The 22,112-nt window shown below is 55.2% G+C and overlaps 1 protein-coding gene across 1 annotated transcript; it reads right to left on the bottom strand.

Annotated features, from left to right (window-relative positions):
* Nucleotides 1-523: 523 nt before the first annotated feature.
* Nucleotides 524-21,880, bottom strand: LOC126652298 (phosphoribosylformylglycinamidine synthase-like; the record flags this gene model as incomplete). The annotated part of the gene is made up of 7 exons (XM_050339000.1): nt 524-565; nt 6,138-6,263; nt 7,958-8,032; nt 8,599-8,648; nt 12,308-12,481; nt 15,756-15,861; nt 21,779-21,880. Coding segments are annotated over 7 exons (675 nt in total), but the record flags the coding sequence as incomplete, so codon positions are not given.
* Nucleotides 21,881-22,112: the final 232 nt, after the last annotated feature.

The following is a 22,112-nucleotide window of genomic DNA, read 5'->3' as shown; positions in this document are numbered from 1 at the left end:
GATTGGGGGATTTGAAGGGGATTTGGGGAGGATTTTGAGGGGCGATTTGGGCATTTTGGGGGTGGTTTTGGGTTCAGGGGGTTTTGGGAAATTTTTTGGGGGTTTGGGGGATTTGGGGGATTTTTTGGGGGATTTGAGGGGGTTTGGGGGATTTTGGGGGATTTGAGGGCACAGGGGGTACGGGAGTCCCCGTCCTCCCATCGGCTGCTCCCACCCTAAAATACAAATTTTTGGGGTGATTTTGGGTCAGGAAGGATTTTTGGGGATTTTGGGTGGATTTTGGGTGGATTTGGGGTGGATTTGGGGTGGATTTGGGGGATTCTGGGGAGGATTTGGGGTGGATTTGGTGGATCAGGAAGGGATTTGGGGGATTTGGGGGATTTTGGGGGATTTGGGGGTCAGGGGATTTGGGGGAGATTCAGGGGGATTTGGGAAGATTTTGGGGGATTTTGGGGGATTTTGGGGATTTGAGGGTCAGGAAGGGATTTGGGGGATTTTGGGGATTTGGGGGATTTGGGGGCACAGGGGGATGCGGAGCCCCCGTCCTCCCACGGCTGCTCCCACCCTGAAACCAGGAATTTTGGGGGTCAAAAGGGATTTTGGGGGGATTTGGGAGGTCAGGAAGGATTTGGGGTGGATTTTGGGGATTTGGGGGCATTTGGGGGATTTTGGGGGATTTGGGGGTCAGGAAAGGATTTGGGAAGATTTTGGGGATTTTGGGGGGATTTGGGGGATCAGGAAGGATTTGGGGGATTTTGGGGGCATTTGGGGTGGATTTGGGGGATTTGGGGTGATTTTGGGGGATTTGGGAGATTTTGGGGATTTTGGGGGTCAGGAAGGGATTTGGGGGATTTGGGGGAATTTAGGGGAATTTAGGGGATTTTGGGGATTTGGGGGCACAGGGGGTACAGGAGAGTCCCGTCCTCCCATGGCTGCTCCCACCCTAAAAACACAAATTTTGGGGATTTTGGGGGATTTGGGGGATTTTGGGGGATTTGGGGGATTTTGGGGATTTGGGGGATTTGAGGGCACAGGGGGTACAGCAGAGCCCCGTCCTCCCACGACTGCTCCCACCCTAAAATCAAGAATTTGGGGGATTTTTGGGGGTTTGGGGACATTTGGGGGTCAGGAGAAGTTTAGGGCGATTTTGGGGGATTTGGGGGATTTTGGGGGTTTTTGGGGGATTTGGGGGGTCAGGAAGGATTTTTGGGGATTTTGGGGGTGGGCTTTGGGGTCAGGGGATTTGGGGGTCAGGAAGGGATTTGGGGATTTGGGGAATTTAGGGGAATTTAGGGGGATTTTGGGGGATTTGGGGCACAGGGGGTATGGCAGAGTCCTGTCCTCCCACGGCTGCTCCCACCCTAAAATCAGGAATTTTGGGGGGTTTTGGGGGATTTTGGGAAATTTGGGGGTCAGGAGAAGTTTAGGGGCGATTTTGGGGGATTTGGGGATTTGGGGAGGATTTGGGAAGATTTTGGGGGTTATGAAGGGATTTTGGAGTGATTTTGGGGGATTTGGGGATTTTGGGGTGGTTTTTGGGGTCAGGGGATTTGGGGGATTTTGGGGGATTTGGGGGATTTTGGGGATTTGGAGGCACAGGGGTACGGCAGAGCCCCGTCCTCCCATGGCTGCTCCCATCCTAAAATCAGGAATTTGGGGTGATTTGGGGGGATTTGGGGGATTTAGGGGATTTGAGAAGATTTTGGGGGATTTGGGAATTAGGGCAGACATTGAGGGGATTTGGGGGATTTAAAGGGGATTTGGGGAGGATTTTGGGGGATTTTGGGGGATTTGAGAAGATTTTGGAGCGATTTGGGGGATCAGGAAGGGATTTGGGGGTGATTTTGGGGGATTTTGGGGAATTTGGGGGCACAGGGGTGCGGCAGAGTCCCGTCCTCCCACGGCTGCTCCCACCTAAAAATCCCAAAATTTGGGGGATTTTGGGGTCAGGAAGGGATTTTGGGGATTTTGGGGGATTTGAGGGGGTTTGGGGGCATTTGGGGGATTTGGGAGCACAGGGGGTAGGGAGCCCCCGTCTCTGGCTGCAGGAAGGGATTTTGGGGATTTGGGGGATTTGAGGAAGATTTGGGGATTGGAGGTTGGGAAGGGATTTTGGGATTTAGGGAATTTTGGGGGAGGATTTTGGGGGATTTGGGGGCATTTTGGGGTGGTTTTGGGGTTCAGGGGGATTTGGAAATTTTGGGGGATTTGGGGAGATTTGGGGGGATTTGGGGATTTGGGGGGATTTTGGGGAGATTTGGGGGTCAGGAAGGATTTTGGGGATTTTGGGGTGGATTTTGGGGAGATTTGGGGGGATTTGAGAAGATTTTGGGGGATTTGGGGGAATTAGGGCAGACATTGAGGGATTTGGGGGATTTAAAGGGGATTTGGGGAGGATTTGGGGGATTTTGGGGATTTGGAGAAGATTTTGGGCGATTTGGGGGATCTAGGAAGGGATTTGGGGTGATTTTGGGGGATTTTGGGGGAATTTGGGCACAGGGTACGGCAGAGTCCCGTCCTCCCACGGCTGCTCCCACCCTAAAAATCCCAAAATTTGGGGATTTTGGGGTCTGGGAAGGGATTTTGGGGATTTTGGGGGATTTGAGGGGGTTTGGGGGCATTTGGGGGATTTGGGGGCACAGGGGGTACGGAGCCCCGTCCTCCCACGGCTGCTCCCACCCTAAAATACAAAATTTGGGGGATCAGGAAGGGATTTTGGGGATTTTGGGGATTTGAGGAAGATTTTGGGGGATTTGGAGGGTTGGGAAGGATTTTTGGGATTTTAGGGGAATTTTGGGAGGATTTGGGGCGATTTGGGGCATTTTGGGGTGGTTTTTGGGTTCAGGGGGATTTGGGAAATTTTGGGGGATTTGGGGAGATTTGGGGGATTTGGGGGATTTGGGGGATTTTGGGGGATTTGGGGGTCAGGAAGGATTTTGGGGATTTTGGGGTGGTTTTGGGGTCAGGGGGATTTGGGGGATTTGAGAAGATTTTGGGGATTTGGGGAGGATTTGGGGGTTCTGGCGTTGGATTTTGGGGTGGGTTTTGGGGTGGGGGATTTTGGGGGATTTGGGGGATTTGGAGGGTCAGGAATGGGATTTGGGGGTTGGGGGATTTGGGGGTCAGGAAGGGATTTGGGGGTCAGGAAGGGATTTGGGAGGATTTGGGGGATTTGGGAAGATTTTGGGGGATTTGGGGGGTTTGGGGGATTTGGGAAGATTTTGGGGGATTTTGGGGGTCAGGAATGGATTTTGGGGGATTTTAGGGGATTTTGGGTGGATTTGAGATTTTGGGGGATTTGGGGGTATTTGGGGTGGATTTGGTGGATCAGGAAGGGATTTGGGGGATTTGGGGGATTTTGGGGGTGGCTTTTGGGGTCAGGGGGATTTGGGGGATTTGGGGTGATTTGGGGGATTTGAGGGATTTTGGGGGATTTGGGGCACAGGGGGTACGGGAGTCCCCGTCCTCCCACGGCTGCTCCCACCCTAAAATCAGCATTTTTGGGGTGATTTGGGGGGATTTTGGGGAAATTTGGGGGGTCAGGGGTGGTCAGGAAGGGATTTGGGGGGATTTTGGGGGTGGTTTTTTGGGTCAGGGGTTTTTGAGGTCCCTGATCTCATTTTTTTGGGTGTTTTTTGGGGTATTTTGGGGTGGTTTTTGAGTGTTTTGGAGTCAGGGGTGTTTTGGGGGCTCTGATCTCATTTTTTGGGGTGTTTTTGGGGTCAGGGGGGTTTTGGGGTCTCTGATCTCATTTTTTGGGGTGTTTTTGGGGTCAGGGGGTTTTTGGGGTCCCAATCCCAATTTTTGGGGTATTTTGGGGTCAGAGGAGTTTTTGGGGTGTTTTTGGGGTCAGGGGTTTTTTGGGGTCTCTGATCTCATTTTTTAGGGTGTTTTTTGGGTATTTTGGGGGTTTTTGGGGTATTTTGGGGTGTTTTGGTTGTTTTTGGGGTGTTTTGGGGGTCTGGGGGTTTTCGGGGTCTCCGATCCCATTTTTTGGGATATTTTTGGGGTATTTTGGGGTCAGGGGAGTTTTTGGGGTGGTTTTGGGGTCAGGGCGTTTTTGGGGGCACCACTATCCTTTTTTGGGGTGTTTTTGGGGGTATTTTGGGTGTTTTTGGGGTCAGGGGGGTTTTGAGGTCACCAATCTAATTTTTTTGGGGTATTTTGGGGTGTTTTTGGGGTATTTTGGGGTGGTTTTGGGGTGTTTTTGTGTCCAGGGGTTTTTGGGGTCCCCGATCTCAATTTTTGGGGTAATTTCAGGCTATTTTGGGGTATTTTGGGGTGCTTTTGTGTCCAGGGGTTTTTGGGGTCGCCGATCCCATTTTTTGGGTTAATTTCAGGCTATTTTGGGGTATTTTGGGGGTGTTTTTGGGGTCAGGGATTTTTGAGAGTTCAGGGGGGGTTTTTGGGGTCCCCGATCTCATTTTTTGGGGTGTTTTTGGGGTATTTTAGGTGGTTTTGGGATTTTTGGGGTGTTTTTGGGCTCAGGGGGGTTTTGGGGTCCCTGATCCCAAATTTTTGGGTGTTTTTGGGGTATTTTGGGTGGTTTTGGGGTCAGGGGGTTTTTGGGGTCACCAATCTAATTTTTTGGGATGTTTTTGGGGTATTTTGGGGTGTTTTTGGGATATTTTGGGGTATTTAGGGGTGTTTTGGGCTCAGGGGGTTTTTGGGGTCCCTGATCTCATTTTTTGGGTTGTTTTTGCGATATTTTGGGTGTTTTTGGGGTGTTTTGGTTGTTTCAGGGGTGTTTTTGGGGTCAGGGGGTTTTTGGGCTCCCCAATCTCATTTTTTGGGGTAATTTCAGGCTATTTCGGGGTCTCACCCGGGATGAGGAGCTCAGGGGGGTTTTTGGGGTCGCTGATCCCATTTTTTGGGTTAATTTCAGGCTATTTCAGGCCCTCACCCGGTATGAGGAGGTTCCCAAAGCAGCACCTGGGGCTGGGGGGCTCGGGGGGGTTTTTGGGGTCTCTGATCTCAATTTTTGGGGTAATTTCAGGCTATTTTGGGGTATTTTGGGGTGTTTTTGTGTCCAGGGGTTTTTTGGGGTCGCCGATCTCGATTTTTGGGGTAATTTCAGGCTATTTTGGGGTATTTTGGAGACAGGGATTTTTGAGAGTTCAGGGGGGTTTTTGGGGTCCTCAATCTCATTTTTTGGGGTAATTTCAGGCTATTTTGGGGTATTTTGGGGTATTTTGGGGGTGTTTTTGGGGTCAGGGATTTTTGAGAGTTCAGGGGGGGTTTTTGGGGTCCCTGATCTCATTTTCTGGGGTGTTTTTGGAGTATTTTAGGTTTTTTTGGGGTTTTTAGGGTGTTTTTGGGGTCAGGGGGTTTTTGGGGTCGCCGATCTCAATTTTTGGGGTAATTTCAGGGTATTTTGGGGTCTCACCCGGGATGAGGAGCTCAGGGGGGTTTTTGGGGTCGCCAGATGTCATTTTTGGGTTAATTTCAGGCTATTTCAGTCCCTCACCGGGTATGAGGAGGTTCCCAAAGCAGTACCCAGGATGAGGGGCTCAGGGGGGTTTTTGGGATATTTTGGGGTATTTTTGGGATATTTTGGGGTATTTTGGGATGTTTTTGGGTATTTTGGGGTTTTTGGTGTCCCAGATCCCATTTTTTGGGTTAATTCCAGGCTATTTTGGGGTCTCACCCGGTATGAGGAGGTTCCCAAAGCAGTACCCGGGATGAGGAGCTCAGGGGGGTTTTTGGGGTCCCCGATCTCATTTTTTGGGTTAATTTCAGGCTATTTTGGGGTCTCACCGGGTATGAGGAGGTTCCCAAAGCAGCACCCGGGGCTGGGGGGCTCAGGGGGGTTTTTGGGGTCCCTGATCTCAATTTTTGGGGTAATTTCAGGCTATTTTGGGTGTTTTTAGGGTCAGAGGAGTTTTGGGGTGTTTTTGGGGTCAGGGGGTTTTTGGGGTCCCCGATCTCATTTTTTGGGGTGTTTTTGGGGTATTTTGGGGTGTTTTTGGTTGTTTTGGATTCAGGGGGTTTTTGGGGTCCCCGATCTCATTTTTTGGGGTGTTTTTGGGGTGTTTTTGGTATATTTGGGGTATTTTGGGGTGTTTTGGGGGTCAGGGGGTTTTTGGTGTCCCAGATCCCATTTTTTGGGTTAATTCCAGGCTATTTTGGGGTCTCACCGGGTATGAGGAGGTTCCCAAAGCAGTACCCCGCGGTGCCAGCGATGACGTGCGCCCCCCTGCCCGTGCACTGCACGTCCCGGATCCGCCCCCCGGTGCCCGTGGTCCCGCTGAACGGGGCGACCGCTGACAAAAAAAGGGGCGTGGTCAGCGTGGGACACGCCCATTGACCACACCCACCCACTGACCACACCCACCCAAATCACACCCACCCATTGACCACCCAAAAAATACCCCCAGGGACGCCAAAACTCATCCAGGAACCCCAAAACTCATCCTGGAACCCCCAAAACTCATCCAGGAACCCCCAAAACTCATCCAGGGATCCCAAAACTCATCCAGGAACCCAAAAATACCCAAAAAACCCCATTGACCACACCCACTGACCACACCCACTGACCACACCCACCCATTGACCACACCCACCCCACTGACCACACCCACCCACTGACCACACCCATCCACTGACCACACCCACCCACTGACCACACCCACCCATTGACCACACCCACCCACTGACCACACCCACCCCACTGACCACACCCACCCAATCACCACACCCACCCATTGACCACACCCATCCACTGACCACACCCACCCACTGACCACACCCACCCACTGACCACACCCATTGACCACACCCACCCATTGACCACACCCACCCACTGACCACACCCCATTCATCACGACCACACCCACTGACCACACCCACCCATTGACCACACCCTGACCCACCCACCCACTGACCCACCCACTGACCACACCCACCCACTGACCACACCCAGTCACTGCTGGCACAGTTGTGCGCCTCACCAGTGACCACACTCACCTGACTGACCACACCCACTGACCACACCCACTGACCACACCCACTGACCACACCCACTGACCACACCCACCCACTGGCCACACCACCCACTGACCACACTCCACTTGACCACCCACATGACACTGACCCACTGACCACACCCACTGACCACACCCACCCATTGACCACACCCACCCCATTAGCCACACCCACCACTGGACCACACCCCCACACCTGACACATTGCACACCACATGGACACACCTCACTGACACACCCACTGACCACACCCACTGACCACACCCACATGGACACACCCACATGACCACACCCACTGACCACCCACAGACACTCCCACTGACCACACCCACCCATTGACACACCCACTGACCACACCCACATGACACACCCACTGACCACACCCACCACTGACCACACCCACATGACCACACCCACATGAACACACCCACTGACCACACCCACCCATTGACCACACCCACTGACCACACCCACCAAAAAACCTCCCACTGACCACACCCACCCACTGACCACACCCACTGACCACACCCACTCCACACCCACTGACCACACCCATTGACCACACCCACTGACCACACCCACCAAAAAAACTCCCACTGACCACACCCACCCATTGACCACACCCACTGACCACACCCACCCATGACCACACCCACATTGACCACACCCACCAGACCACACCCACCCACTGACCACACCCACTGACCACACCCACTGATCCACCCACCCACATGACACACCATGACACACCATGGACCACACCCACTGACCACACCCACTGACCACACCCATTGACCACACCCACTGACCACACCCCTTTACCACACCCAGTTACCTGTGGGGAAGTTGTGCGTCTCAGCCGTGAACGTGACGTGTCTGACCACACCCACTGACCACACCCACCCACTGACCACACCCTGCCCTCCCACTACGACCCATCACCCCTACCCACCTTTGGCCCCTCACCCAGTTACCTGTAGGGAAGTTGTGCGTCTCAGCAGTGAACGTGACGTGTCTGAGGCTCGTCCTGCGCTCGAAGGGGCTCGGCCCTGACGGGTCCCGGGGCCACAGCGCCGTCACCGACGCCCCACGGATGGCACTGAGGGGGGAATGACGTCAGGGACCCCAAAAACACCCAAAAATAACCCAAAACCACCCAAAAATACCCCCAAAACACCTCCAGGAACCCCCAAAACTCATCCAGGAACCCAAAAACACCCAAAAACACCCCCAAAACTCATCCAGGAACCCCCAAAACTCATCCAGGAACCCCCAAAACTCATCCAGGGATCCCAAAACTCATTCAGGAACCCAAAAACATCACCAGGGACCCCAAAAACCCCCCAAAACTCATCCAGGAACCCCAAAAACACACCCAGGGACCTCAAAAATTCATCCAGGAACCCCAAAACTCATCCAGGAACCCCCAAAACTCATCCAGGGATCCCAAAAACACCCCCAGGAACCCCCAAAACTCATCCAGGAACTCAAAAACTCATCCAGGGACTCCCAAAACACCCAAAAATACCCCAAAAACTCATCCAGGGACCCCAAAAACGCCCAAAAATACCCCAAAAACTCATCCAGGGACCCCAAAAACACCCCCTGGTGTCACCCCAGGGGTCCCGAGGCCACAGCGCCGTCACCGACGCCCCACGGATGGCACTGGGAGCGGACCCAAATGAAACTCATCCAGGGACCCCCAAAAACATCCCAGGAACCCCAAAACTCATCCAGGGACCCCCAAAACTCATCCAAAAAAGCCTCCAAAACACCCCAAAAACACCCCCAGGAACCCCCAAAACTCATCCAGGAACTCCCAAAACTCATCCAGGGATCCCAAAAATACCCAAAAAAACCCCCAGGAACCCCCCAAACTCATCCAGGAACTCAAAATCATCACCAGGAACCCCAAAAACCCCCAAAAACTCATCCAGGAACCCCAAAAACACCCAAATGTCACCCCAGGGGTCCAGGCCACAGCCGTCACCGACACCACGGATGGCACTGGGAAATGATGCCAGGGACCCCAAAAACACCCAGAATACCCCAAAACCACCCAAAAACTACCCCAGGGACCCCCAAAACTCATCCAGGAACCCCCAAAACTCATCCAGGAACCCAAAAATTCATCCAGGAATCCCAAAAATACCCAAAAAAACCCCAAAAACACCCCCAGGAACCCCCAAAACTCATCCAGGGACCCCAAAACTCATCCAGGGATCCCCAAAACTCATCCAGGGACCCCAAAACTCATCCAGGGACCCCCAAAACTCATCCAGGAATCCCCAAAAACTCATCCAGGGACCCCCAAAACTCATCCAGGAATCCCCAAAAACTCATCCAGGAATCCCCAAAAACTCATCCAGGAATCCCCCAAAACACCCAAAAATACCCCCAGGAACCCCCAAAACTCATCCAGGGATCCCAAAAAGACCCCAAAACACCCCAAAAATACCCTCAGGAACCCCAAAACTCACCCAGGAACCCAAAAACACCCAAAAAAACCCCCAAAACTCATCCAGGAACCCCAAAACTCATCCAGGGATCCCAAAAATACCCAGGAACCCCCAAAACTCATCCAGGAACCCCAAAAACTCATCCAGGGACCCCAAAAATACCCCCAGGAACCCCCAAAACTCATCCAGGAACCCCCAAAACTCATCCAGAGACTCCCAAAAACATCATCCAGGGACCCCAAAACCCCCCCAGGTGTCCCCAAATCTCCTAAACCCCCAGAGTGTCCCCAAAGGCCCCCATTGTCCCCCAGTGTCCCCATTGACCCCAACTGTCCCCCAAACCCCTCCAAACCCTCTCGAGATGTCCCCAGGTGTCCCCAAACCCCTCTCAGGTGTCCCCATTGATCCAATTGTCCCCAGGTGTCCCCAGACCCCCAGGTGTCCCCAAACCCCTCAGTTGTCCCCAAGCCCCCAGGTGTCCCCAAACCCCCAGCTGTCCCCAAACCCCTCAGGTGTCCCCAAACCCTCTGAGATGTCCCCAAGTCCCCCAGGTGTCCCAACCCTCAGATGTCTCCCAGGTGTCCCCAAACCCCCCAGGTGTCCCCAACCCCCAGGTGTCCCCAAATGTCCCCAAATGTCCCCATTGTCACTTGTCCCTAGATGTCCCCAAACCCCCAGGTGTCCCCAAAGTGTCCCTAGGCTCTCCCTTGTCCCCAAATGTCCCCCAAACTCCCCCAGATGTCCCTCAAGCCCCCAGGTGTCCCCAAACCCCCATTCGTACCCAACTGTCCCCAAATGTCCCACAACCCCCAGGTGTCCCCAAATGTCCCCAAACCCTCTGAGATGTCCCCAAATGTCCCCAAATCCCCCAAATGTCCCCAAAGCCCCCCAGGTGTCCCCAAACCCCTCAGGTGTCCCCAAACCCCCAGGTGTCCCCAAAGCCCCCCAGGTGTCCCCACCTGCTGTTGTCACAGAACTTGATGACGTTGTTGGGGTGGCTGCTCCGCTAGGGCCCCAAATGTCCCCAATTGTCCCAAATTGTCCTGAATTGCCCCAAACCCCCAATGTCCCCAAATCCCCCAGGTGTCCCCAAACCCTCTGAGATGTCTCCAAATGTCCCCAAACCCCCAGGTGTCCCCAAATGTCCCAAACCCCCCAGGTGTCCCCAGACCCTCTCAGGTGTCCCCAAATGTCCCCAAACCCCCAGGTGTCCCCAAACCCTCTGAGATGTCTCCAAATGTCCCCAAACTCCCAGGTGTCCCCAAATGTCCCCAAACCCCCCAGGTGTCCCCAAATGTCCCCAAACCCCCAGGTGTCCCCAAACCCCCAGGTGTCCCCAAATGTCCCCAAACCCTCTGAGATGTCCCCAAATGTCCCCACCTGCTGTTGTCACAGAACTTGATGACGTTGTTGGGGTGGCTGCTCCTCTAGGAGGCCCCAAATGTCCCCAAACCCCCAGGTGTCCCCAAACCCTCCTGAGATGTCCCCAAAGCCTCCCAGGTGTCCCCAAACCCATCCCAGATGTCCCCAAAGTCCCCCAGGTGTCCCCAAATGTCCCCAAACCCCCAAGGTGTCCCCAAACCCCCAGATGTCCCCAAAGCCCCCAGATGTCCCCAAATGTCCCCAAACCCCCAGGTGTCCCCAAACCCTCTCGAGATGTCCCCAAACCCCCAGGTGTCCCCAAGCTCTCCCAGGTGTCCCCAAACCCCCCAGATGTCCCCAAACCCTCTCAGATGTCCCCAAACCCCCCAGGTGTCCCCAAACCCCTCCAGGTGTCCCCAAGCCCTCCCCAGGTGTCCCCAAACCCTCCTGAGATGTCCCCAAATCCCCCAGGTGTCCCCATTGACTCCAATTGTCCCCCAACTGTCCCCAAACCCCCTAGGTGTCCCCAACTGTCCCCAAACTCCCAGGTGTCCCCAAATGTCCCCCAAACCCTCCAGGTGTCCCCAAACCCCCCAGGTGTCCCCAAACCCCCAAATGTCCCCAAACCCCCAGGTGTCCCCACCTGCTGTTGTCACAGAACTTGATGACGTTGTTGGGGTGGCTGCTCCTCTGGGTCCTCCCAAATGTCCCCAAACTCCCCAGGGTCCCCAAATGTCCCCAAACCCCCCAGGTGTCCCCAAACCCCCCAGGTGTCCCCACCTGCTGTTGTCACAGAACTCTGATGACGTTGTTAGGGTGGCTGTCCAGCTGGGTCCCCAAATGTCCCCGAACCCCCAGGTGTCCCCAAACCCCCAGGTGTCCCCAACACCCCCAGGTGTCCCCAAATGTCCCCAAACCCCCAGGTGTCCCCCCAGGTGTCCCCCACCTGCTGCTGTCACAGAACCTGATGAGGCGTTGTTGGGGTGGCTGCTCCGCTGGGTCCCCAAATGTCCCCAAACCCCCCCAGGTGTCCCCAAACCCCCAGGTGTCCCCAAACTCCCCAGGTGTCCCCAAATGTCCCCAAACCCCCAGGTGTCCCCAAACCCTCCAGGTGTCCCCAAATGTCCCCAAACCCCCCCAGGTGTCCCCACCTGCTGCTGTCACAGAACTCTGATGACGTTGTTGGGTGGCTGCTCCCCAAACCCTCTGAGATGTCCCCAAACCCCCAGGTGTCCCCAAATGTCCCCAAACTCCCCAGGTGTCCCCAGATGTCCCCAAACCTCTGAGATGTCCCCAAATGTCCCCAAATCCCCCAGGTGTCCCCACCTGCTGCTGTCACAGAACTTGATGACGCTGTTGGGGTGGCTGCTCCTTCAGGGCCCACTGACCCCAAACCCCCCAGGTGTCCCCAAACCCCCCAGGTGTCCCCAAATGTCCCCAAACCCTCTGAGATGTCCCCAAATGTCCCTCAAACCCTCTGAGATGTCCCCCAGGTGTCCCCACCTGCTGTTGTCACAGAACTTGATGACGTTGTTGGGGTGGCTGCTCCTCTGGGTCCCCACGAGCCGCTGGAACAGGGACAGGGACCCCTCCCCATCCCCCGGGTGGGTCCCCTCCCCGTCCCCTCCCCCCTCCAGGAGGAGGCGCCCCTTGAAGAACCAATGGCGGCTGTGCTCGCTGGGGACAGAGTGACGTCATCGGGGGGGCAGTGATGTCACCAGGGGTCAATGGGGATGGTTTGGGGACAATGGGAGTCAATGGGGGCACAGGGGGACAATGGGGGGCAGTGGGGACAGTGACGTCATCAGGGGGTCAGTGACGTCACCAGGGGTCATCTGGGGTCACCAGGGGTCACAGGGGACGGTTGGGGACACAGGGGGACAATGGGGGGCTATGGGGGGCAATGGGGACAGTGACGTCATCAGGGGATCAGTGACATCATCAGGGAGTCAGTGACACCATCAGGGGTCACCAGGGGTCAATGGGGACGGTTGGGGACAATGGGAGTCAATGGGGGGCTATGGGGACAGTGACGTCATCGGGGGTCAGTGACGTCACCGGGGGGGTCAGTGATGTCATTGGGGGTCAATGGGGACAGTTGGGGACAGTTTGGGACAATGGGAGTCAATGGGGACACAGAGGGACAATGGGGGACTATGGGGACAGTGACGTCACCAGGGGGTCAGTGACGTCATCAGGGGTCACCTGGGGTCACCAGGGGTCAATGGGGGACAATTTGGGACACAGGGGGACAATGACATCACCAGGGGGTCAGTGACATCATCAGGGGGCAGTGATGTCATCAGGGGGCCAGTGATGTCATCAGGGGCCAGTGACATCATCAGGGGTCACCTGGGGTCAATGGGGACAGTTGGGGACAGTTGGGGACAATGGGGGGCTATGAGGACAGTGACGTCATCAGGGGGTCAGTGACATCATCAGGGGGTCAGTGATGTCATCAGGGGGTCAGCTGGGGTCACCAGGGGTCAATGGGGACAGTTGGGGACACAGGGGGACAATGGGGGACAATGGGGACAGTGATGACATCAGGGGGCAGTGACGTCAGCAGGGGGGCAGTGACGTCATCAGGGGGGCAGTGAGGTCATCGGGGGCAGTGACGTCACCAGGGGCCAATGGGGACAGTTGGGGACACTGGGAGTCAATGGGGGCACAGGGGGACAATGGGGACAGTGATGACATCAGGGGGGCAGTGACATCATCAGGGAGTCAGTGACGTCATCAGGGAGTCAGTGACATCACCAGGGGTCAATGGGGACAGTTGGGGGACAGTTGGGAGTCAGTGGGGGGACAATGGGGGACTATGGGGACAATGGGGACAGTGATGTCATCAGGGGGTCAGTGATGTCATCAGGGGGGCAGTGACGTCAGCAGGGGGGCAGTGATGTCATCAGAGGTCAATGGGGATGGTTTGGGACAATGGGAGTCAATGGGAACACAGGGGGACAATGGGGGGCTATGGGGTCAGTGACGTCATCAGGGGGTCAGTGACATTACCAGGGGGGCAGTGACGTCACCGGGGGTCAATGGGGACGGTTGGGGACAATGGGAGACAATGGGGGGCTATGGGGGACAGTGATGTCACCAGGGGGTCAGTGACATCACCAGGGGTCAATGGGGACAGTTTGGGGACAATGGGAGTCAATGGGGGACAATTTGGGACAAAGAGGGACAATGGGGGGCTATGGGGGACAATGGGGACAGTGATGACATCAGGGGGTCAGTGATGTCATCAGGGGGCAGTGACGTCATCGGGGGCAGGGACGTCATCAGGGGGCAGTGACGTCATCGGGGGGACAGTGACATCATCGGGGGTAGTGATTTCACCGGGGGGTCAGTGATGTCATCAGGGGGGCAGGGACGTCATCAGGGGGCAGTGATGTCATCAGGGGGGGCAGTGATGTCATCAGGGGGGCAGTGATGTCACCAGGGGGTCAGTGACATCATCGGGGGGAGTGATGTCATCAGGGGGTCAGTGACGTCAGCAGGGGGGCAGTGATGTCATCGGAGGGGCAGTGACGTCACCAGGGGTCAATGGGGACAGTTGGGGTCAATGGGGGACACAGGGGAACAATGACATCATCAGGGGGTCAGTGACGTCATCAGGGGTCAATGGGGACGGTTTGGGGACAGTTGGGAGTCAATGGGGGGACAATGGGGGACTATGGGGACAATGGGGACAGTGATGACATCAGGGGTCAGTGATGTCATCAGGGGGTCAGTGATGTCATCAGGGGTCAATGGGGACGGTTTGGGACAATGGGAGTCAATGGGGGGACAATGGGGGACTATGGGGACAGTGATGACATCAGGGGGCAGTGACGTCATCAGGGGGTCAGTGATGTCACCAGGGGTCACCTGAGGTCACCAGGGGTCAATGGGGACAGTTGGGGACGGTTGGGGACAGTTGGGGACAATGGGGGGCTATGGGGACAATGACATCACCAGGGGGTCACAGGAACAATGACAGGGGTCCTGGGGACAGTGACATCATCAGGGGGTCACCCAATGTCACCAGGGGTCAATGGGGACAGTTGGGGACAATGGGAGTCAATGGGGGCCTATGGGGACAGTGACATCATCAGGGGAGTCAGTGATGTCATCAGGGGTCAGTGACGTCATCAGGGAGTCAGTGATGTCACAAGGGGTCAATGGGGACAGTTGGGGACAGTTTTGGGGGTCCCAAGTGGGGTTTTGGGGGAGATTTTAGGGATTTTGGGGGGATTTTGGTGATTTGGGGGTAGATTTTTGGGATTTTGGGGGAGATTTTGGTGATTTTGGGGTGGATTTTGGGGGGGATTTTAGGGTAATTTTGGTGATTTTGGGGGGATTTTGGGTTTTTTTGGGTTTTTTTATACTCTGGGGTTCCAGGGGGGGTTTTTGAGGGTGCTGAGTTCAATTTTGGGGGAATTTTGGGGGGATTGGGGGGGTTTTGGGGACTCTTGGGGCTCCAGGAGGGGCTTTTGGGGGTGCTGAGTTCAATTTTGTGGGTCCCAGGGGTGATTTTGGGGGAGATTTTGGTGATTTTGGAGGGGATTTTGGGGATTTTAGGAGGGATTTTGGGGATTTTGATGATTCTGGGGTGGATTTTGGGGTGGATTTTGAGGGGGATTTTGGTGATTTTGGGGGGATTTTGGGGGAGATTTTGATGATTTTTAAGGAATTTTGAGGAGATTTTGGGACTCTGGGGGTCCAAGGGGGTTTTTGGGGGTCCCAGGTTGGATTTTGGGTGGGATTTTCGTGATTTTGGGAGGGATTTTGGGGATTTTAGTTGAATTTGGGGGATTTTGGGGGAGATTTTGGTATTTTTTTAAGGAATTTTGGGGGAATTTGGGGTTTTTTACTCTGGGGTCCCAGGAGGGGTTTTTGGGGGTGCTGATCTCAATTTTGGGGTAATTTTGGGGTAATTTGGGGTGATTTTGGGGTTCCCCACCTGTTGCTCTGGGCCAGGTCGAAGCACTCGACCGTGCTGGGGTTGCGGCCGATCCTCTGGAAGAGCCTCGTGTAGAACTCCACGTCCCACGGGTCGAAGGCCAAGCCTGGGGGGACCCAAAAATGCACCTCAAAACCCCCCCAAAATTCACCAAAATCCACCCCAAAAATTCACCTCGACACCCCCAAAAATTCACCTCAACCCCCCCAAAAAATCCCCAAAAATTGACCTGAAAATCCCCAAAAATTCGCTTTAAAACGGCCCAAAAATTCGCTTTAAAAGGCCCAAAAATTCGCTTTAAAATGGTCAAAAATTCGCTTTAAAGTGACCAAAAATTCACCTGAAAATCCAAAAAAATTCACCTGAAAATCCCCAAAAATTCACCTGAACACCCCCAAAAATTCACCTCAACACCCCCAAAAATCGACCTGAAAATGCCCAAAAATTCGCTGTAAAATCAAAAAAAATTCACTTTAAAATGCCCAAAAATTCACCTTAAAGTGACCAAAAATGCACCTGAAAACCCCCCCAAAATCACCAAAATCCACCCCAAAAATTCACCTCGACCCCCCCCCAAAAAATCCCCCAAAATCAACCTGAAAATCCCCAAAAAATCGCTTTAAAATGACCAAAAATTTGCTTTAAAATGGCCAAAAATTCGCTGTAAAATGACCAAAAATTCACCTGAAAATCCCCCAGAATTCACTTAAAAATGGTCAAAAATTTGCTTTAAAATGCCCAAAAATTCGCTTTAAAATCAAAAAAAATTCACTTGAAAATGGTCAAAAATTTGACCTGAAAATCCAAAAAAAATTCACTTTAAAATCCCCAAAAATTCGCTTTAAAATGCCTAAAATTCACTTTAAAATGACCAAAAATTCACTTAAAAATGCCCAAAAATTCACTTTAAAATGGCCAAAAATTCACCTGAACCCCCTCAGGACCCCCCAAATCCCTTCTGAGACCCCCCAAAAGACCCCAAAACCCCTTCAAGACCCCCCCAGACCCTCTCAGGACCCCCCAAAAAGACCCCAAAACCCTTTCAGGACCCCCCAAAATCCCCCCCAAAAGACCCCAAACCCTCTCAGGACCCTTCTGGGACCCCCAAATCCCCCCCAAAAAGACCCAAAACCCCTCAGGATCCCCCAAAAGACCCCAAACCCCCCAAAGACCCCCAAAACCCCCTCAGGACCTCCAAAATCCTTGAGACCCCAAATCCCCAAAAAGACCCCAAAACCCCCAAGACCCCCAAAGGACCCCAACCCCCAAAGACCCCAACCCCCAAAAGACCCCAAACCCCTCAGGACCCCCAAAGACCCCAAAACCCTCAAGACCCCCAAAAGACCCCAAAGCCCCCCAAGATCCCCAAAATCCCCCAAAAAGACCCCCAAAAGACTCCAAGACCCCCAAAGTCCTCCAGAGACCCCAAAAAGATCACCCCCAAAAGACCCCAAGAGCCCTCAGAACCCCCAAATCCCCACAAAAGACCCCAAGACCCCCAAGAGACCCCAAAACCCCCTCAGGACCCTCCTGAGACCCCCAAATCCCCCCAAAAAGACCCCCAAATCCCCCGAAAGACCCCAAAGACCCCCTCAGGACCCCCAAAACCCCTCCAAGACCCCCAAAGACTCCCCAAAAGACCCCCAAGACCCCCAAGAGACCCCAAAACCCCCCAAGACCCCCAAAAAGCCCCCAGAACCCCCAAAGACCCCAAACCCCAGGATCCCCAAAACCCCTAGACCCCAAAAAGACCCTCAGGACCCCAAGACCCCCAAAGATCCCCAAAACCCCTCAGAGACCCCCAAAACCCCCAGAGCCCCAAAAGACCCCAGACCCCCAAGATCCCCCAAAGACCCTCAGGACCCCCAAAGACCCCAAAACCCCCCAAGACCCCCAAGAACCCCCAAGACCCCCCAAGATCCCCCAAAAAGACCCCAAAAGACCCCAAGACCCCCAAAACCCTCAAGGACCCCAAAAGACCCCCAAGACCCCCAAAAGACCCCAAAAGACCCCTCAGGACCCCCAAATCCCCCAAAAGACCCCAAGACCCCCAAGACCCCCAAAACCCCTCAGGATCCTCCAAGACCCCCAAGACCCCCAAAAAGACCCCCAAGATCCCCAAAAGACCCCCAAGACCCTCTCAGGACCCCCAAAATCCCTCAAAGACCCCCAAAGTGACCCCCAGAAAGACCCCCAGACCCCCAAAAGACCCCAAGACCCTCTCAAGACCCCCAAAAAGACCCCAAGACCCCCAAAGACCCCAAGACCCCCCAAGTCCCCCAAAAGACCCCCTCAGGACCCCCAAAGACCCTTCAGGACCCCAAAATCCCCCCAAAAGACCCCCAAGGACCCCCAAGATCCTCAGGACCCCCAAAAGACCCCAAGACCCCCAAGACCCCCAAAATCCTTCTAGGACCCCCAAAAGACCCCAAACCCCCTCAAGACCCCCAAGACCCCCAAAAGACCCCAGGACCCCCAAAAAGACCCCAAGACCCCTCAGGACCCTCCTAGGGACCCCAAACCCCCTCAAGACCCCCAAAAGACCCCCAAAACCCCCAAGACCCCCAAAGACCCCCAAAAAGATCCCAAAACCCTTCAAGACCCCCAAAATCCCCTCAGGATCCCCAAAAGACCCCAAGACCCCCAAGATCCCCTCAAGACCCCCAAAAAGACCCCAAAACAGCCCTCCAAGACCCCCAAAAAGACCCCACAAAGAACCCCAAACCCTCTCAGAACCCCCAAAATCCCCTCAGGACCCCCAGAAAGACCCCAAAACCCCTCAAGATCCCCCAAACCCCCACAGGGTCTTCCCAAGACCCCCAAATCCCCCCAAAGACCCCCAGACCCCCAAAAGACCCCAAACACCCCCAGGACCCCCAAAACCCCATCAGGACCCCACAAATCCCCCAAAAAACCCCAAAAGACCCAAACCCCCAAGACCCCTGAAAATCCCCCCAAAAGACCCCAAAATCCCCTCAAGACCCCCAAAAAGACACCAAACCCCCAAAAGACCCCAGACCCCCAAACTCCCTCAAGACCCCCAGAAAGACCCCAAAGCCCCCTCAAGACCCCCCAAATCCCCCAAACCCCTCAGGACCCCCAAACCCCCTCAAGACCCCCAAAACCTCCTCAGGACCCCCAAAACCCCCAAAAACCTCCTCAAGACCCCAAAATCCCCAAAACTCCTCAAGACCCCCAAAAGACCCCAAATCCCTCAGGACCCCCAAAGAAGACCCCAGACCTCCCCAAGACCCCCAAACCCCTCAGGACCTCCCCAAAATCCTTCTGAGATCCCCAAATGCCCCCAAAAGACCCCAACCCCCAGACCCCCAAAAGAGACCCAACCCCCAAAAAGACCCCAAAGCCTTCAGGACACCCAAATTCCCCCAAAACCCTTCTGAGACCCCAGAAAGACCCCAAAACCCCCAAATCCCTCAAGACCCCCAGAAGGACCCCAAGACCCCCCAAAAGACCCCAAAACCCCTCAGGACCCTTCTGGGACCCCCAAATCCCCCTCAAGACCCCCAAAATCCCCCAAAGACCCCAAAACCCCTCAGGATCCCTTCTAGGGACTCCCAAACCCCCCAGAAAGACCCCAGAACCCCCAAAAGACCCCAAAACCCCCTCAGGAGTCCCCAAACCCCCTCAAGACCCCCAAAATCCTTCTGAGACCTGAATCCCCCAAAAGACCCCAAAAGACCCCAGAACCCCTCAGGATCCTCCAAAAGACCCCAAATCCTCAGGACCCCAAAAAGACCCCAGGAGCCCTGAAAAGACCCCAACCCCCAAAAGACCCCAGACCCCCAAAAACCCTCAAAACACCCCAAATCCCCCTCAAGACCCCCAAAAAGACCCCAAACCCCCTCAAGACCCCCCAAGACCCCAACCCTCTCAAGGACCCCCAAAACCTCCTCAGGAGTCCTCCTAGAGACCCCAAATCCCACCCAAAAGACCCCCAAAACCCCCAAATCCTCAGGACCCCCAAAAGACCCCAAAAACCCCCTCAGGACCCCCCAAAATCCCCCAAAAGACCCCAAAACCCTCCAAAGAGACCCCCAAACCCCCTCAGGACCCTTCTGGGACACCCAAATCCCCCTCAGGACCCCCAAGCCCCCTCAAGACCCCCAAATTCCCCAAAACCCTCCAGGACCCCCAAAGACCCAGCCCTCAAGACCCCCAAGACTCCAAACCCCCAAAAGACCCCAAAACCCCATCAGGACCCCTCCCAAATCCCCCAAACCCCTCAGGACCCCCAAACCCCCTCAAGACCCCCAAAGACCCCAAAACTCCTCAGGACCCTCCTCAGGAGCCCCAAAAAGGACCCCAAACCCCCTCAGGACCCCCAAAAACCTCCTCAGGACCCCCAAAAACCTCCTCAGGACCCCCAAAAACCCCCAAAAACCCCCTCAAGACCCCCAAAACCCCCAAGAGACCCCAACCCCCAAAGACCCCAGGACCCCCAAAAGACCCCAAACCCCCAAAGACCCCATCAGGACCCCCAAATCCCCTCAAAAGACCCCAAAGAGACCCCAAACCTCCCCAAGACCCCCAAAGACCCCCAGACCCCCAAATCCGGACCCCAAACCCCCTCAGGACCCCCAAACCCCCTCAGGACCCCCAAAAAGACCCCAGACCCCCCAAAAACCCCTCAGGACCCCCAAACCCCCTCAGGACCCCCCAAAAGACCCCAGACCCCCAAAACCCCCTCAGGATCCCCAAAGCCCCCAAACCCCCTCAGGACCCCCAAACCCCCAAACCCCTCAGGACCCCCAAAGACCCCCAAGACCCCCAAAACCCCCTCAGGACCCCCAACCCCCAAACCCCTCAGGACCCCTAAAAGACTGCAAGACCCCCAAAATCCTTCTGAGACCCCAAAATCCCCCAAAGACCCCAACCCCCAAAAGACTCCAGACCCCCAAATCCCCCCAAAGACCCCAAACCCTCTCAGGACCCTTCTAGGACCCCCAAATCCCCCAAAAGACTCCAGACCCCCAAAAGACCCTAAATCCCCAAAACCCCTCAAGACCCCCAAAAAGACCCCAGACCCCCCAAGACCCCCAAGCCCCCTACCCAGCTCCCGGTCGGCTTTTCCAGCTCTTTCCGTCCCCCAGGACGTCGATGGTGCTCACAGGGGGCTTTGAAGTCCCCGTTTTGGGGGGTCTCGCTCTCAGGGTTCAGGATCCCCAAAAGCCCCCAAAACCCCCTCAGGCACCCCAAAATCCCCCAAAAAGACCCCAAACCCCTCAGGACGCCTAAAATCCCCAAAAAAGACCCCAAAACCCCTCAGGATTCCCAAAGACCCCAGCCCCCAAAAAGATCCCAAAACCCCTCAGGACCCTTCAGGACTCCTCCAAATCCCCCAAGACCCCCCAAAAGACCCCCAAAACCCCTTCAAGGTCCTCCTGAGACCCCCAAATCCCCCCAAAAAGACCCCAAAAGACCCCAAACCCCCTAAACCCCCTCAGGACCTCCCAAAAGACCCCAGACCCCCAAAAACCCCCAAAACCCTCTCAGGACCCCCAAAATCCTTCTGAGACCCCCAAATTCCCTCCCAAAAGACTCCAAAACCCTCTCAGGACCCCCAGAAGACCCCAAACCCCCTCAGGACTCCCCAAAAAGACCCCAAACCCCCCAAATCCCCCAAATCCCCCTCAGGACCCCCAAAATCCTTCTGAGACCCCCAAACCCTCCCAAAAAACCTCCTCAAGACCCCCCAAAAGACCCCAAACCCCCCCAAAACCCCTCAGGACCCCAAAATCCTTCTGAGACCCCCAAATACCCCCAAAAAGACCCCAAAACCCCTCAAGACCCCGAAAAAGACCCGAAACCCCCTCAAGACCCCCAAAAAGACCCCAAAACCCCCAAAACCCCATCAGGACCCCCAAAAAGACCCCAAAGACCCCAAACCCCCTCAGGACCCCCCAAAAGACCCAAAACCCTCTCAGGACCCTTCTGGGACCCCCAAAACCTCCCCAAGACCCCCAAAATCCTTCTGAGACCCCCAAAACCCCCAAGCCCCCTACCCAGCTCCCGGTCGGCTTTTTCCAGCTCTTTCCGTCCCCCAGGACGTCGATGGGTGCCCACGGGGGCTTTAGGTCCCCCGATTTGGGGGGGGTCTCGAAGCTCTCCAGGGGTTCAGGGTAGAGCTCTTCGGTCATGGGGTCCCTCAGGACCCTCCCCAAAAGTTCGGGGACCCCGGCCCGGAGTCCCTCCAGCTGGGGAGGGGAAAAAGAGGAGGGGTTGAGAGACCCCCAGAAAATTTGGGGACCCCTCCCCCACCAAGAGTTGGGACCCCCAGAGTGATCCCCTAAAGTTGGGACCTCCTAAAAGAGAGCCCCTTAAATTTGGGACCCCCTA

The sequence above is a fragment of the Myiozetetes cayanensis genome, unplaced genomic scaffold (assembly GCF_022539395.1).
Source record: "Myiozetetes cayanensis isolate MyiCay16 unplaced genomic scaffold, myiCay2020 scf753, whole genome shotgun sequence".
NCBI lineage: Eukaryota > Metazoa > Chordata > Aves > Passeriformes > Tyrannidae > Myiozetetes > Myiozetetes cayanensis.
The sequence above is the reverse complement of the archived record's forward strand: the minus strand, read 5'-3'. Positions and strand labels throughout refer to the sequence as shown.